General features: G+C 38.9%; 1 protein-coding gene across 1 annotated transcript in view; it reads left to right on the plus strand.

Moving 5' to 3' along the window:
- Positions 1-12692, plus strand: part of LOC117542123 (collagen alpha-1(XI) chain-like) — a 79290-nt gene extending 66598 nt beyond the window's left edge. The window contains exons 51-67 of the mRNA XM_034209600.1: positions 584-691; positions 918-971; positions 1203-1256; positions 1697-1750; positions 4090-4143; positions 5518-5625; positions 5872-5925; positions 6464-6517; positions 7052-7159; positions 7493-7546; positions 7635-7670; positions 7759-7812; positions 8068-8329; positions 9302-9414; positions 9572-9640; positions 10019-10252; positions 11078-12692. Coding sequence (XP_034065491.1) covers positions 584-691; positions 918-971; positions 1203-1256; positions 1697-1750; positions 4090-4143; positions 5518-5625; positions 5872-5925; positions 6464-6517; positions 7052-7159; positions 7493-7546; positions 7635-7670; positions 7759-7812; positions 8068-8329; positions 9302-9414; positions 9572-9640; positions 10019-10252; positions 11078-11224 — 1617 coding nt within the window. The 3' untranslated portion in view covers positions 11225-12692. The remainder of the gene's footprint in view (positions 1-583; positions 692-917; positions 972-1202; positions 1257-1696; positions 1751-4089; positions 4144-5517; positions 5626-5871; positions 5926-6463; positions 6518-7051; positions 7160-7492; positions 7547-7634; positions 7671-7758; positions 7813-8067; positions 8330-9301; positions 9415-9571; positions 9641-10018; positions 10253-11077) is intronic.
- The last annotated feature ends 1022 nt before the right edge of the window (positions 12693-13714 follow it).

The following is a 13714-nucleotide window of genomic DNA, read 5'->3' on the forward strand; positions in this document are numbered from 1 at the left end:
CAATTCAGAGCATTGCTAATAATTAAGAAGTCTTTTTATAGACCCTGGTGGACTCACCTTAGTCATAGGCGTGGGCCAGTTCCCTTCCTTGAGTCCATCAGGTTGTATTTACGTATCTGTGGCTATGGATTTGTTTACAGTGACAGATAGAGCCAGTGTTGCACGTCACATCGAGGTCGAATTCAAAGGTGCCATGGGGACATCGACTAGAGAGGCACTCTGCTCTAATGGGCCAACTAACGATTCTGAGCTCGTTATATTGCTCCATCTCCTGCTCTAGTCAGAGCCAACACTTTAAGACACTGTTGATGCTATTACTAGAGCAAAAAGTAATCATTTAGAGGATCAGAACAAATGTTTTAATACAAAATCTGAAGAATATAATCTAGAAAAGCCTTAAAGCCTCATTTTGTTTTTCTTTCACCATTCTTTGAGCCATTTCGGTGCTTGTTTTGTTGCCAGTTGGAGTGACAGATTTGTAAACACACACACTTTGTGCCTTATGTAGCATGCTATTGTCAAGGAAGCGTTGATGGCCCTTATGTTTGTGGTCTTCATGGCCTCTGTTTTGTTTTCCCCTCAGGGTATCCGTGGAGAGAATGGAGAGAAGGGAGAATCCGGCCCCCCCGGATCTGCTGGACCAGCCGGTGCCCGCGGGCCCCCTGGAGACGACGGCCCCAAGGGCAACCCCGTATGTCACCTCCACCGTCACACACACACACACACACACACACACACACACACACACACACACACACACACACACACACACACACACACACACACACACAGCGACATTACTGAAGAGTTATTAAAGCTGTCAGCTGCAGAATCACTGTGTCATATGACTCAGTGTAGCTGTCAGAGATGTTGTCGACGCAAATATCAGCCTTTTCAGTGTCTCTGTCTGTCTGCAGGGTCCTGTCGGATTCCCAGGAGACTCCGGTCCCCCTGGAGAGGCCGGTGCTGCTGTAAGTGCTACATTTATCACTCATTTTTAAGATGGCATACAATGTTTTGACTCCTAATAGGATCCTTATATTACCCATACCTCCCTCTTTCATTCTTGATTTTTCAATTTTGTGTAATAGGACTTGGTTATTGTATGTGCATTTCTTTAATGTTCCAATAATATAGACCCTTCTGTGATTAGTCTTACAGTGCAGTACAAGAGCTGACTAATGTTGTCATTTTTGTTTTAGGGTCTTGACGGTTTAGCTGGTGACAAAGGAGACGACGGAGAGGCCGGACAACCAGTAAGTATTGCGTGAGCGTAATTTGTTAAAACATGCAAAGTGAACAACTTGAAAATACACATTCAGCCACTCACATGCAATTTCATGAACAGCATAATGTGTTAAAACACAGCAGTAACCCAAGAAGGCAAAGTAGCTTTGAAGTAGCAGCGTGGTGAATGTGATCATTTAAAATCAATGTAATCATAGACTATCTTTAACATTCAACATTTTAAATACCTGTACAATAACGTAAATTATGTCAATGACTGTCTTGCATTATGACATTATAAATCATAAAAGATATTGCAGTTTCTGTACATTTAAGTTCTGTTAAATACACAGTCAACTGTAGCACCAATATAAAGAAAGGGGTGTGAAAAGGACCAAAAAGTAATGTCTCATTATGTAACTAAACCCTTCAGTTTTTGTGAGGCTAATGTTTTATCTTTTCATTTTAGGGCCCTGCAGGTCCATCTGGTGAGGCTGGAGTACCAGGACCTCCGGGTAAAAGGGTGAGTACATTTCCAAAATGATGCACAAGATCATACCTCTGCTAAGCTCTCGAGATGTTCCCTATTTTTAGATTCACAATGCTCCTAAAGGCTTAACAAATATTACACACTGTCACACTAAGACACACATTTATGATAGCATTTTCTGTTTGGATACAATGTAATGTTGCCCATTAGTTAAACTGAGAGTCTTGAATAGCCAATAGTTCCAAGCAGAGAGCATCCTGCAGGAATATACTGACATATTATGAGTTTGAAAGCTGCTTCTAATGTCTGGAAATTAACGTGTCACTTTAATGTCTGGCACTCGAAGCCCTCTCTGACACATCCGCCTGGGTCTGACATTATTTCATTTCTCTGGCGTGGCAATTTTACGATGCATTCCATTTACTGTTATAATGTTTTACTGTGAGCAATAAAGCAGGCTATTAATGCACTGTATACAAGTCTGGCACAATAAGGACAACTAAAACTGAAACATTCATTTCTAAAGTAAATTCATTTTGTTTTGTGTATCTAAGCAGAGGTGATGTTTAGTAGAGTCTGCATTAGTATCAACCAGCTGCCATTTCTTTATTATAATGCAGCCTTTGCAACATATAAATAGGTACCATAAACACTGTTGAGATCATGCATTAGCAGTGATAGAAAATAAGTATATTATCTTAAGTGCTGTAGATATTTAAAGTCTGTTTATTTGAACTACTTTTCATGGGAAAATGTTATATTTTTCACCCATAAATGTATTTGACAGCGATATGAACTAGTTATTGTCATTATGTAAAAACATTGATTGCTAAATAGCTAAGCAGTGGTTCCTAACCATGTTGGATTGTGACCTCTGACACAAAGCAATGTCAATTATTGCCAACAGTTCGGAAGATTTACCGCATAGATAGACATTAAGATGGTTTCACTGGAATTACAGTTTGAGGTCAGAACTGGTAAAATCATTCTCATTTTTAGTCAATCCGAGAGTCCGAGACCTTATGTTTTTTTTGGCTGTCCTACCTAGTTAATAGTCTCATAACCCACTGGACTGAAAGGCCTAACTGTACATAAAATAGATGAACTAGTTTAGCGTTGAACAACTACAACAGTTAGTATTGCATTAGTATTAACAATCTAATCACATGATATAACAACACATTAGTCACATGGGGCCTTTTGCTTGAGAAAAAGTACTTATACTTAGTACATTATTCCCATGGACATTAAATGGTGATTTTTTTACATTTCTATATTGATGCTTTTACTTAAAGGGTAACTTTAGTGTCTTTAAACTTGGACTGTGTTTACCAATGTTTTTGTTCGCAAGTGACTAATGGAGACAACACTTTTTGAAATTGGTCGAGGATTGAACAAAATCGCTGCACAAGAGCTGCGTTGTAATCGCTCGTGGCAATTCTGCAGCGTCAATACACATCCACTCAAAGTGTTGTTTCTGCCACTGGCTCAGAGTGTTGTATAAGTCTGACAACAATATGGAAAAGAACCATTCAGAGTTACAAAACACTTCTCTTTACCTTAAGCTCAATATTTAAGTCTCGCTCGGAAACTGTCCTTCTGAAATTGCGTCCAAAATGACAAAATCGGCTAAATGTTCAGCCACAACATGAACATCTTTGAGATAACACTGAGCTATGCTTTCTGTAGTCCAAAGTATCAAACTCCACTACCATTAGGACTCCTCTCTGCGACTTTCCAATAGCAAAGCGTATTTGAAAACATAAATGTATCTGTACAGCCCTTTCAATATTAATGTCACACACTCAACTCTAATAACGTAGCCATTAATACCACATTCATAATCTCACAACTCCCCAAATGTATGTTGTGACCCACAGGAGGGGGTCCACCAATGCAATAAATAACCTAATTGTACATAAGACGGATAAACTAGCCCTGAGGTAAAGAACTACAACAGTAAAGGGTTACCTGTCCTATGCAATGAAACAGCAGTATGAACAATCAGAAACAAAGATAATATGGTCCAGGTTTAAATATACACATGACACCCTTTCAGTAGAGTACTTCTTCTTCTTCTTGACTTATTTTTTCCAAATAACTATAAAATATTCTTGTGGCTGAAACACATTCTTTTCTCAAGCTTGTCATATTCACACAGCTTGTGGTAATATACAGTACAGTCCTGCACAGCAGAGGGTCATTGAGTAGATACAGTTGACTGTCCATGATAAAAGAGTAGTTACCTTGATTTATGTAAAAGGGTTTAACATGAGGGTGTATTGTTATTAAGTCAGATTTTTAAATACAATGATATATTTATAGTATTGTTGTTCAAAATCCTAATTGTATGTTATTGTTGTTCTTCTCAGGGACCTATTGGAAAAGCAGGTCTGGAGGGCAAACAAGGAGAAAAAGGATCCAAGGTAAGTTGCAAACCGTTTGACATTAGCTCGACCTTAACAAAATACTATGAACTTCTGAAGTTGTAGATCTTAATCATGATGGGACCAGGCTTGGATAATTATATGGAGGCATGCAAACGTTATTTTAAAGGGGTGCTTTTATGCTCATACCCAGGTTCATATTTGTATTGTGTTTCTCTACTGTGACATGTCTCCATGCTTTAATGTTCAGTGAGTCTGTTATTTTTTAGGATTTTCAAATATTAATGACCAAAAATTGACAAAACTAAACAGTATTTCAAGTTGCTCCAATCCAATTGTTCATGGTTTTGATTCAAATAATTAAAACCACCCTCTTTCATGTGATCTATTTCAAAAAACAATATCTTATAGTGTTACTAGATGTCTAAACCTCTACAGACTTTTATACAGATGTGTTCTTGTTGTTTTCTTGTAAAACCCTGCTCAGGTGCACTTCTGTGTTAACCTCCGTATGAATTTGTCTAACTGAAGAAGCAGTGGGGTTCCTTGAGGCTATCGGTGGATTTGATTGCTTTCTTTAAATCCATAACACGCGTGGTGTGCACAGTTGAAGAGCATCAAATAGGAAGACAAATCTTTATGCCTTACATGAATTGTTTGCTTCGAAAAGTCCTCCCTCCTTCACTCACACACACACACACACACACACACACACACACACACACACACACACACACACACACACACACACACACACACACACACACACACACACACACACACACACAAAGTACACATTGTGTCCACACCGAGGTAAAGGATTAGAGTTGATTTGATGGAGACAAGACAAAGCCTGCTTTGCCATCTTAAGATGTCAAATCCAGGCCTAATTGGTTGTCAGAGCAATTTAATCCCCCCCCCTCGTATTATCCCGGTCTATATGACATCTCTGGAACTTCAATGCATACAAACTGTCTGCTTCTGCTCGGAGACAACAGACGAGATCTGGTGACATTTGATCTGTTTGGATGCTGCAAATCCTCGAATCCTTCCAATCTGTTCGATTTTTGACAATGTTTTCTTTCCATCAATTTGACTTCAGGCAGGAGGATTGCTTTCATTATAAAGTTGGATAAAGGTCTTGTTCTCAGAGTTAAAAGACATTCTTGACCATACATATTGCAAAGTAACATTTTTTAAGATCTGCTATTGTGTGAATCTGCTGCACATTGTTCTTCGAGAGGAAATGCATTCAATATGTTTGTCAGGACTTGAGGGTTTGCTGAGAAACACAGAATGTAATTGTACAACTGTGTTTGTTTACAAAGAAACTCTATAGATATAAGTGTACATGTGTATGAGCCTTGGGCATTGTAAAGGGAGTCATTGTAATTGTGTGCTGATGTTCTACAGGGAGAAGCTGGAGCCGAGGGGCCTGATGGGAAAACTGGACCTGTGGGACCTCAGGGGCCCGCTGGGAAGTCCGGTCCTGAGGGACTGCGTGGAATTCCTGGCCCTGTTGTGAGTACATTTAGTTCATTATCTGTCATTTTTTTTCAATGGTTTGAAATGTTGAATTAAATCATGTTAATTGAGAAAACAATGTTTGTGAATGAATGTTATTTGAACTACTACTATTGTAGTATCACAGACTTTTTGATCATGTATCGCTTCTTAAAATACAGTTTACTGTCTTCATATATTCAGTATTTTGATTATTCTCATGTTATTGACCAGATATTGTAAATATTTCTTCTTTATTTTCAGGGTGAGCAAGGGTTACCTGGTGCTTCTGGTCAAGACGGCCCCCCTGGACCTATTGTAAGACATGTTCTCCCTTTGTAATATGTTAGTACACTATAAAACGTTTCAGTGTGATAACTTTACAGTTTAGTAGAGCTAGAACTATTTGTCGATAATCAATTAGTTGACTGCCAGAAACACAAATTAGAAACTATTTTGATATTTGAATAATTGTCTGTCAAAAAATTGCAAAAATATGTACTGGTTTTGTTTTCTTAAATATGAGAATCTGATGCTTTTCTTTTGTCTTTCATGAATGGCATTGTATTTTTGGACTGTTAAGACAAAGCATGACAGCCATTGAAGGTGACACCCTGGGCTTTGGGAAATTATACAGTGCATATTTTCTCCATGACAGTGATTTATCGACAACATGATTAATCCGTCTGAAGCTAATCTTTAGTTGCTCCCCTATTGCTTACAGTAGTGGGTGCAGTACCTCTGCAGGAACAATGGAAAACAGTCAGGACGAAAGCAGAGATCTGTGATGGCTCTCACAGTCAAATAATGTGTATTCATTTCTCTGACAGTTATGCTTCATTATTTCCTTCCACAGGGACCCCCTGGACTCTCTGGTATGAAAGGTGACTCTGGAGGGAAGGGAGGGAAGGTAGGATATTATTACGATGCTAATCTCAAATTGCTTTATTGTGTATTTCTCATATCTGCCTATCAGAAGCTCCCAAAGTAAGCAAACATCTGGGCCTCTTGTCCCTATTTTCAGTGTCTCCGGGTAAAGATGGAGAAAGCTTCTGCTCTGTGCTTTCACACCCTGATTTGATGTGCAGAATACAAGCCAATAATATCCTCGCTGTAGTGGTCGTTTGTTAAATGCCAGCATGCAGACGCAGATAACCATAACTCTGCCAGCAGCAGGTGCACAGACAGACCCCCATTCTTTAACATGACGCCAGTATAAACACACTAATTATTTATAGACAGAAATAAGCCGGTACTAAGCCTGGACAGATATTGTACATACACTTTTATTCTGGTTTCCCTTTGAAAAACTGCTTTCATTTTCAGCAGATGATGAATAAACAGAAATTAAACCTTAGTAGAACATCTAGTACATATAATGTTTTTCTCCTATTTCAATGCTTTTGTCTCATGTTTTTTGCTCGTCTTTCTCCGCCTGCTTCAGGGTCATCCCGGTCTTATCGGTCTGATCGGACCTCCTGGTGAGTCCGGCGAGAAGGGAGACAGAGGACTACCTGGATCTCAGGGTACCAGCGGAGGAAAGGGAGATTTTGTAAGTGTCTACTCTGCATTGTCTGCATAAACATATTTTGAAAAAGATTTTTTTTATTGAGTCCAAATGTACTAGTTCGAGATCATTTAATATATGTTATTTTGATGTATTCAGGCTTTTTTCTAATGTGATGCATAACAAAGAACCCAGCTATGTGTATGTTATTTTGCATGCATTTGCCAAATGTTGGTACAAATCCATTTTCAAAAATACCTGATATGACTTCCTAAACTCTCAGCCCTAACTGCAAGACATTTGGGACTAACACATCCAACATTATATTGAAAATGAGATGTATTCTAACTGTGTTCTGCTTGATGTGATGTATTACAGGGTACTGTTGGTACCTCTGGTCCCCTCGGCCCTCCTGGTCCTCCTGGTATTTCTGTAAGTCACATTTCTTAATACTTTATTTAAAAGACATCCTTCTTCATAATATCATGTTGTTCATCTCTTGTTCATTCCTCTTCAACAGGGCCCTCAAGGACAGAAAGGTTCCAAGGGAACATTCGTGAGTCCATTGTTGCCTTTTATTGCCCACTATGTGATTTATAATGAGAACAGGTCTCATTTTAATGATGTCCATATTTTGTTTTCAGGGTACAGCCGGTCAGAAGGGAGACACTGGACTGATCGGACAACCCGGACCCCCTGTAAGTCCCCTGTTTGTTGTTGTTTGGCAGTTCTACCCCAAGCTTTATTATTGTTAGAAATTAAACAATATACTGCTGTGATGCTGTACATGGACATGTTTGTATATCTGAGACCTATAATATATTGATGAAAAACAGTATAATAGGGGAACTTTAAACAATATGTTGACCCATCTCTATAGACCAAGTACATGCTTTTGGATACATCCCTTGTTCAAAAATTGTGCATGCTTAACCTACACATTCCTGTTGCAGGGTCCTCCCGGTGACTTCATCCAGCCGCTGCCCATCCAGGGGGCAGGCAGCAGGAAGACGAGGCGGCAGGCTGACGTTCAGGGAGACGCTGCGATGGCAGACTACAGCGTGGATGCCGGTATGGAGGGAATGGAGGATGTCTTCGGATCCCTCAACAACCTCAAACAGGACATCGAGCGCATGAAGTTCCCCATGGGCACCCAGGACAATCCTGCCAGGACCTGCAACGACCTGCAACTCAGCCAGCCCGACTACCCCGACGGTGAGAAAGAGTTTATATTAGTGTTAGCGATGAGACTGGGATCGTCTGAGGGAGACCCTGAACGTCAGCCTGCCGCCTCATTGGTAGTAGAATTTGGTCTACGGTTGCAGTATTTCAAAACGTTAAACATTCAGTATAGAAGAGCTGTATTTATTCTAGCCTCTACTTTATGGACACTCAACTTGCTTTGCCCACACTGGGACACTTTTGCAAAAAGGCAGAGAACAGAGGCAGTTTAAATGGCTTCCCCAGGCACTTACTTTATGCACTCTGGAAGCTTAGTAGCATTTCAAGTACAAAGACATTTCCATTGTGAATCTGTTTAATTTAATTGTGAGGTAGATTAATAGCTTAGACTTAATTAGATATACTTTATTGAACCCACATTTTAAAATTATTGTGTTACAGCTTCATAGCACACGAGTAAACCATGTTATAAAAATAAACGGTAAATGTATAGAGTCGAATGATATACATCTATTTACGATCTCTCAGTCTGTACACACAAACTGAAAGATTAATATTAAAGTTGACTTTGACTATAGAATACACAACATCAAATATTCAGAAGGTTTGAAAGGTTACCTCGCTCTCATTTGAGTGTCACTGGTATAGTTTGTCACTTAAATGTCATAGTATAGTATGCTATTTACACATAAATCCATTTATTGGAAAGTGGTTGATGGTCATTCAAATGGTATGGTATAGTAGTAAGGTATAGTGTCCTAAAATAGTCATAGTTTAGTATGCCCTAAAACTAAAAGTATGAATACATTTTTTAAGTTAACTATAAAAGTATTTTTTAACAAAGTTTTTAAAATTTCCAAGTAAATTATGCCATAAAAAAATCAGTGTTTGAACTAAAGAAGCCAGAGCATAGTAGAGTAAAATCATAGTACAGTATGTCAAAAACTAAAATAATTTTTAAAACCGTTGCCTCGGCTACTTCTCGTGGCTGTGTTTGTCTCTCAGGTGAATACTGGATCGATCCCAACCAGGGCTGCACCGGAGACGCCATCCAAGTGTTCTGTAACTTCACAGCGGGCGGAGAAACCTGCATCTTCCCAGATAAGAAATCCGCAGGGGTGAGTAACGAGGAAAAGGCTAAATCTGTTCAATACAGTATGAGACTCAATCAAATGCTGAGGAGCTATTTGCTGATATACTGTATGTACACTTTGCAATTGGAAAAGTAACACTTATAATTGTCATTGAATTAATTTGTTTCCTTTTTGATTATAGGTTAGAATATCCAACTGGCCCAAGGAGTCTCCAGGGGCATGGTTCAGTGAATTTAAACGTGGAAAGATTGTGAGTAAAACCACTTTTTATTTTATATTATTTATTTTTAATCTTGCCGTTTAATTAGTTTGTCTTATTCAAGATTCAAGGCTTTTATTGTCATTCGTACATAGCTACAGTGTAGTTATGTCGATGACAATCTTAGGTCACAGCCTCCTCCAACAATGCAACTCAAGAAAACAAATAAAATAGTGCAATTAAATACAAATAGAATAGAAATAGTGCAATAAGAGTCTATATACAAGTCTTATTTACGGTAACTCATTCCCTATAATCACTCTCTGCTACCCTGCCTTACCTTCTCTTACCATTTCTTTTTCAAACTGTCCCTCTCTACTCCATCCTTGTATTAACCCTGTTTCCTTTTCTCCATCTCTCTCTCCCTAGTTGAACTACGTTGACATGACAGAAAGCACCATCGCCACAGTTCAGATGACCTTCCTGAAGCTTCTGAGCTCCTCGGCTCGGCAGAACATCACCTACATCTGCCATCAGTCGGTGGCCTGGTACGACGCCAAGGCGGACAGCTACGACAAGGCGCTGCGCTTCCTGGGCTCCAACGACGAGGAGCTGTCCTACGACAATAATCCCTTCATCAAGCCCCTGACGGACGGCTGCTCGGTAAACACTGCTTCATAACTTTCCCTTTGCAATTCAACTTTGTTCCAAATCCCATAGAATCCAAGTAATCCTCACAAATATGCAGGAGAAGAATGGCACACGCCAATGTTTATACTGTCAGATACAGACCAGAATAATCGAGGGATTGGGCGAGTTTAGAATCTGAAATAGTTTCAACGGTTTGTAATGAATGTTGGAAAGAGCTGAAATTAAGCTTTTAATTCAACAAAAACACTTTAGGATAATCGATAGGTGGTTGTGTTGCTTTTTCAGCTTCGTAAATATATTTTGAAAATTATATTAAATGTAATATCTTTCAGTTTTTGGCTCTTTGACAAGCAATGTGAAGACATTACTTTGGGCTTTAGGAGTAATAGAGATTTTACTTTTTATTTTTTTTACATTTTTTTTACATTTTATTAATTAATGATCAAGTAAATAATGAAAACAATCATATGAAATGAAATAATCATAAGTCTATGCTATATATTTTGTATAGAGCAGCAGTTAGGACTTTTTTCTTACAAAGGAAAGAGACACCTTCTTAAATGATTTAAAAAATGCCCATCACAAAATGTCCAAAGCCAAGATGACATCTTCATTGTTTCATTAGTTTGACTAGCTGAAAACTTCAAGATATTTTAATTACAATGATGTAAAAAAGAGAAAAGAAGCAAATCTCTGCATTCCTGAAGTTTTCTACCAACAATACATCTTTGTCTGCTCTTTCAAGATAAGCCTTTATCCGTCAAATGCATCTCTTTACTGTACCTGTTTTACAAGGTTCTATTTTGAAGGGACTCACACTGTTCTTTGTGCTTTCAGCTGAAGCAGGGCTACTCCAAGTCGGTGCTGGAGATCAACACTCCCCGCATCGACCAGTTGCCCATCATTGACGTCATGCTGAATGACTTTGGGGAATCCAACCAGAGGTTTGGCTTTGAGGTCGGCCCCGTCTGTTTCCTCGGCTAGACACACCCCCTACTCCCCGCTGAAGGACAGGGTCAGAGGGTCCATACTAACACCCACATGCTGAGATCCCACCGCCTTAAACCTTCTCTCCCTGCGAAGTCAAAAACCTGTGTTTTCTTTCGTTGCCGAGAAGATCCACTGAAGCCCTGGAGAAGAAGAGTTGCCCCCCCCCCCAGGCCCTGTCATGAAGTGCTGACCCGGGGAAGCTACTCCTCGCCCTTGTAGGGCCAGAATCACATGACTTTAACTTACATGTAGGAACGGGAGTGACATCAGGAAAAGGACATTTGATGCCGTGGCGGACAGAGCAACAGAGAGGATCCACTCCCCCCCCCCCCCCCCCCCCCCCCCCACGCCTCCCTCTCTGGAGCTCCAGGTGCTGCTCTGAATACAACCACAGGGGTGCTTTTGTGCAGAATCACAAAACACTCAAGGTGCTACAAAAAAGTGCTTTTTGATAAAACTGTAATTATTATTATTATTGTGTATAATATTGTTCTTTCCTGAATCCACTCAACTTGCATGTGCCCCAGCTCTTAGTTTAAATAAGTATTTGGTAAGCTATAGGAATAAATCCAATGAGTATATTTGATGTGTGTTAAAAACAAAATTGCTAAGAAATATGTCTTTTGAAAACATTCCAATTTGTAAGTACAAAATAATCCTTTTGTAAATAATATGACTTTCAGTATTTGTTATTAATAAGAGCTAACTGGAACATCACCTAACTCTAAAAGCATTTTGTCTTTTTCATGCCAGTTGGTATGCCCATTAGGATATTAAGCCATAATAAAATGAGATATTAATATAAATATTGTAAGAAAGGGCTTGTTCTTCCACACTTTATTCCCTCAGATGTTATATTGTACCTCAGTTTCTTTTACAAAATGTGGACATATTGGGCTCCTCATCAACCATGTTGTTATCTTGATAACACAATCACAATCTTTGTAAAATGACTTCCAAAGAAAAGTAGTCCAATTGTTGTGGGGTCTTTACCAACATTGAGGAAAAAAATCCCCCTTTATTTTGTTATTTGTGACAACGAACAACATGTTTTCATGTGCCTTGAATTGTTCTTTCTAAAATATTAAAACTGGATTCTGAAAATGGTTGGGTTGAATGTCTGTATTGTTGGCTATTTGAGTGCAGATATGATAAGTGTCCTCTCTGTGATTCTGCGCTGCCTTCTACATATTACCTTCCTACGCCTCGATCGTTTAAGATTAGGAGGATTAGTGGCTCCCTGTGATTGATTCTGCTGAGCCAGGCTCTGTGATCTCTTCCACTCTCTTTCTCTGACTCCGATTTGCCTTTGATCAAGATCTGTTTGTATCTCCACCTCTTTAGCTTAGAGCTATCCTAGCATAGACTCCAGAGTCGCTTTCAAACCTGTGTAACTACAGTATGTTTACAACCATGTACAAATGAAATAAATGTTTGGTGCTTTGCCAAATGCACACTGCAATTGTTTGCATTCACTTATAGCGTATCCTATAGCCAACACTGAGTCTGTAGTACCAGTGTATTGGCACAAAATGCATGGTCACACAATGCATGCTGGGATTGTAAATACTATCACTGGATAACACTCCCTTACTGCACCACTGGCTTTGTAGAAAATACAGTTAGACCAAAACTGGTCATTACAGTAAATGAAAAAGAAATTGAATTGCATCACCCTTGCCTAAAAAAGTATCCATATTCACCCTAATGATCCATAATTGTTTATATTTTGTTAGGTGCTTGGAGGGACGACAGTCCAAAACACATACAGTAGAGGTGTTGTGATATCTCGATTGCTATTCTTCACTTGCTTACAGCTTTCAAACAACATGACTTCATAACATTTTATAACATTTTCAACAGCATATACATTTGACCGTGCTGCTCAAGAGTCTACAGCAAATGCCAATTAAAGGTTAAATATATATTTTATTATAGTAACGGATATGGGATAGATTTGACAATATATACGTGACTCCAAAAACAGTAACACAAATCAGACTATACTACAGAAAAGTATGAATGGAATTTATCTACTTCAGGTGTTTGCCTGACCCTAACCCTAAGTAAGAAACTGTTCAAAATGAGAGAATAACACCTTTCAATGCTGACTTGACGACAGCTATGACAACACAAACAAAAGGTTTGTTCTCAAGCTCAAACATTTCCAGGTTTATGACATTCTCTTTCTGGCCATTACATATTCATGCTCCCTTGGCTAATGTCAGGAAAGATCTTGACAGCAGACTAGCAGTCATTTTCCAAGAGAGTGAGTTGGAAGCAGAGTCAGAGTAACTTATAGAAGTTGACTTTGTTTGCAGCGTCAAACCATCGAATTATCTTCAAAGAAACGATTTAATTTAGAAGATCTGCTGGTATTTACTCAACAAGAATACTTCACATGGCTCTATCTTTGATTCAATAGACTTTGGTTAAATCTCACTCAAAATACAGCATTACAAAAGCTACAATGTTGGTATTGAA

The sequence above is a fragment of the Gymnodraco acuticeps genome, unplaced genomic scaffold (assembly GCF_902827175.1).
Source record: "Gymnodraco acuticeps unplaced genomic scaffold, fGymAcu1.1, whole genome shotgun sequence".
Classification (NCBI taxonomy): domain Eukaryota; kingdom Metazoa; phylum Chordata; class Actinopteri; order Perciformes; family Bathydraconidae; genus Gymnodraco; species Gymnodraco acuticeps.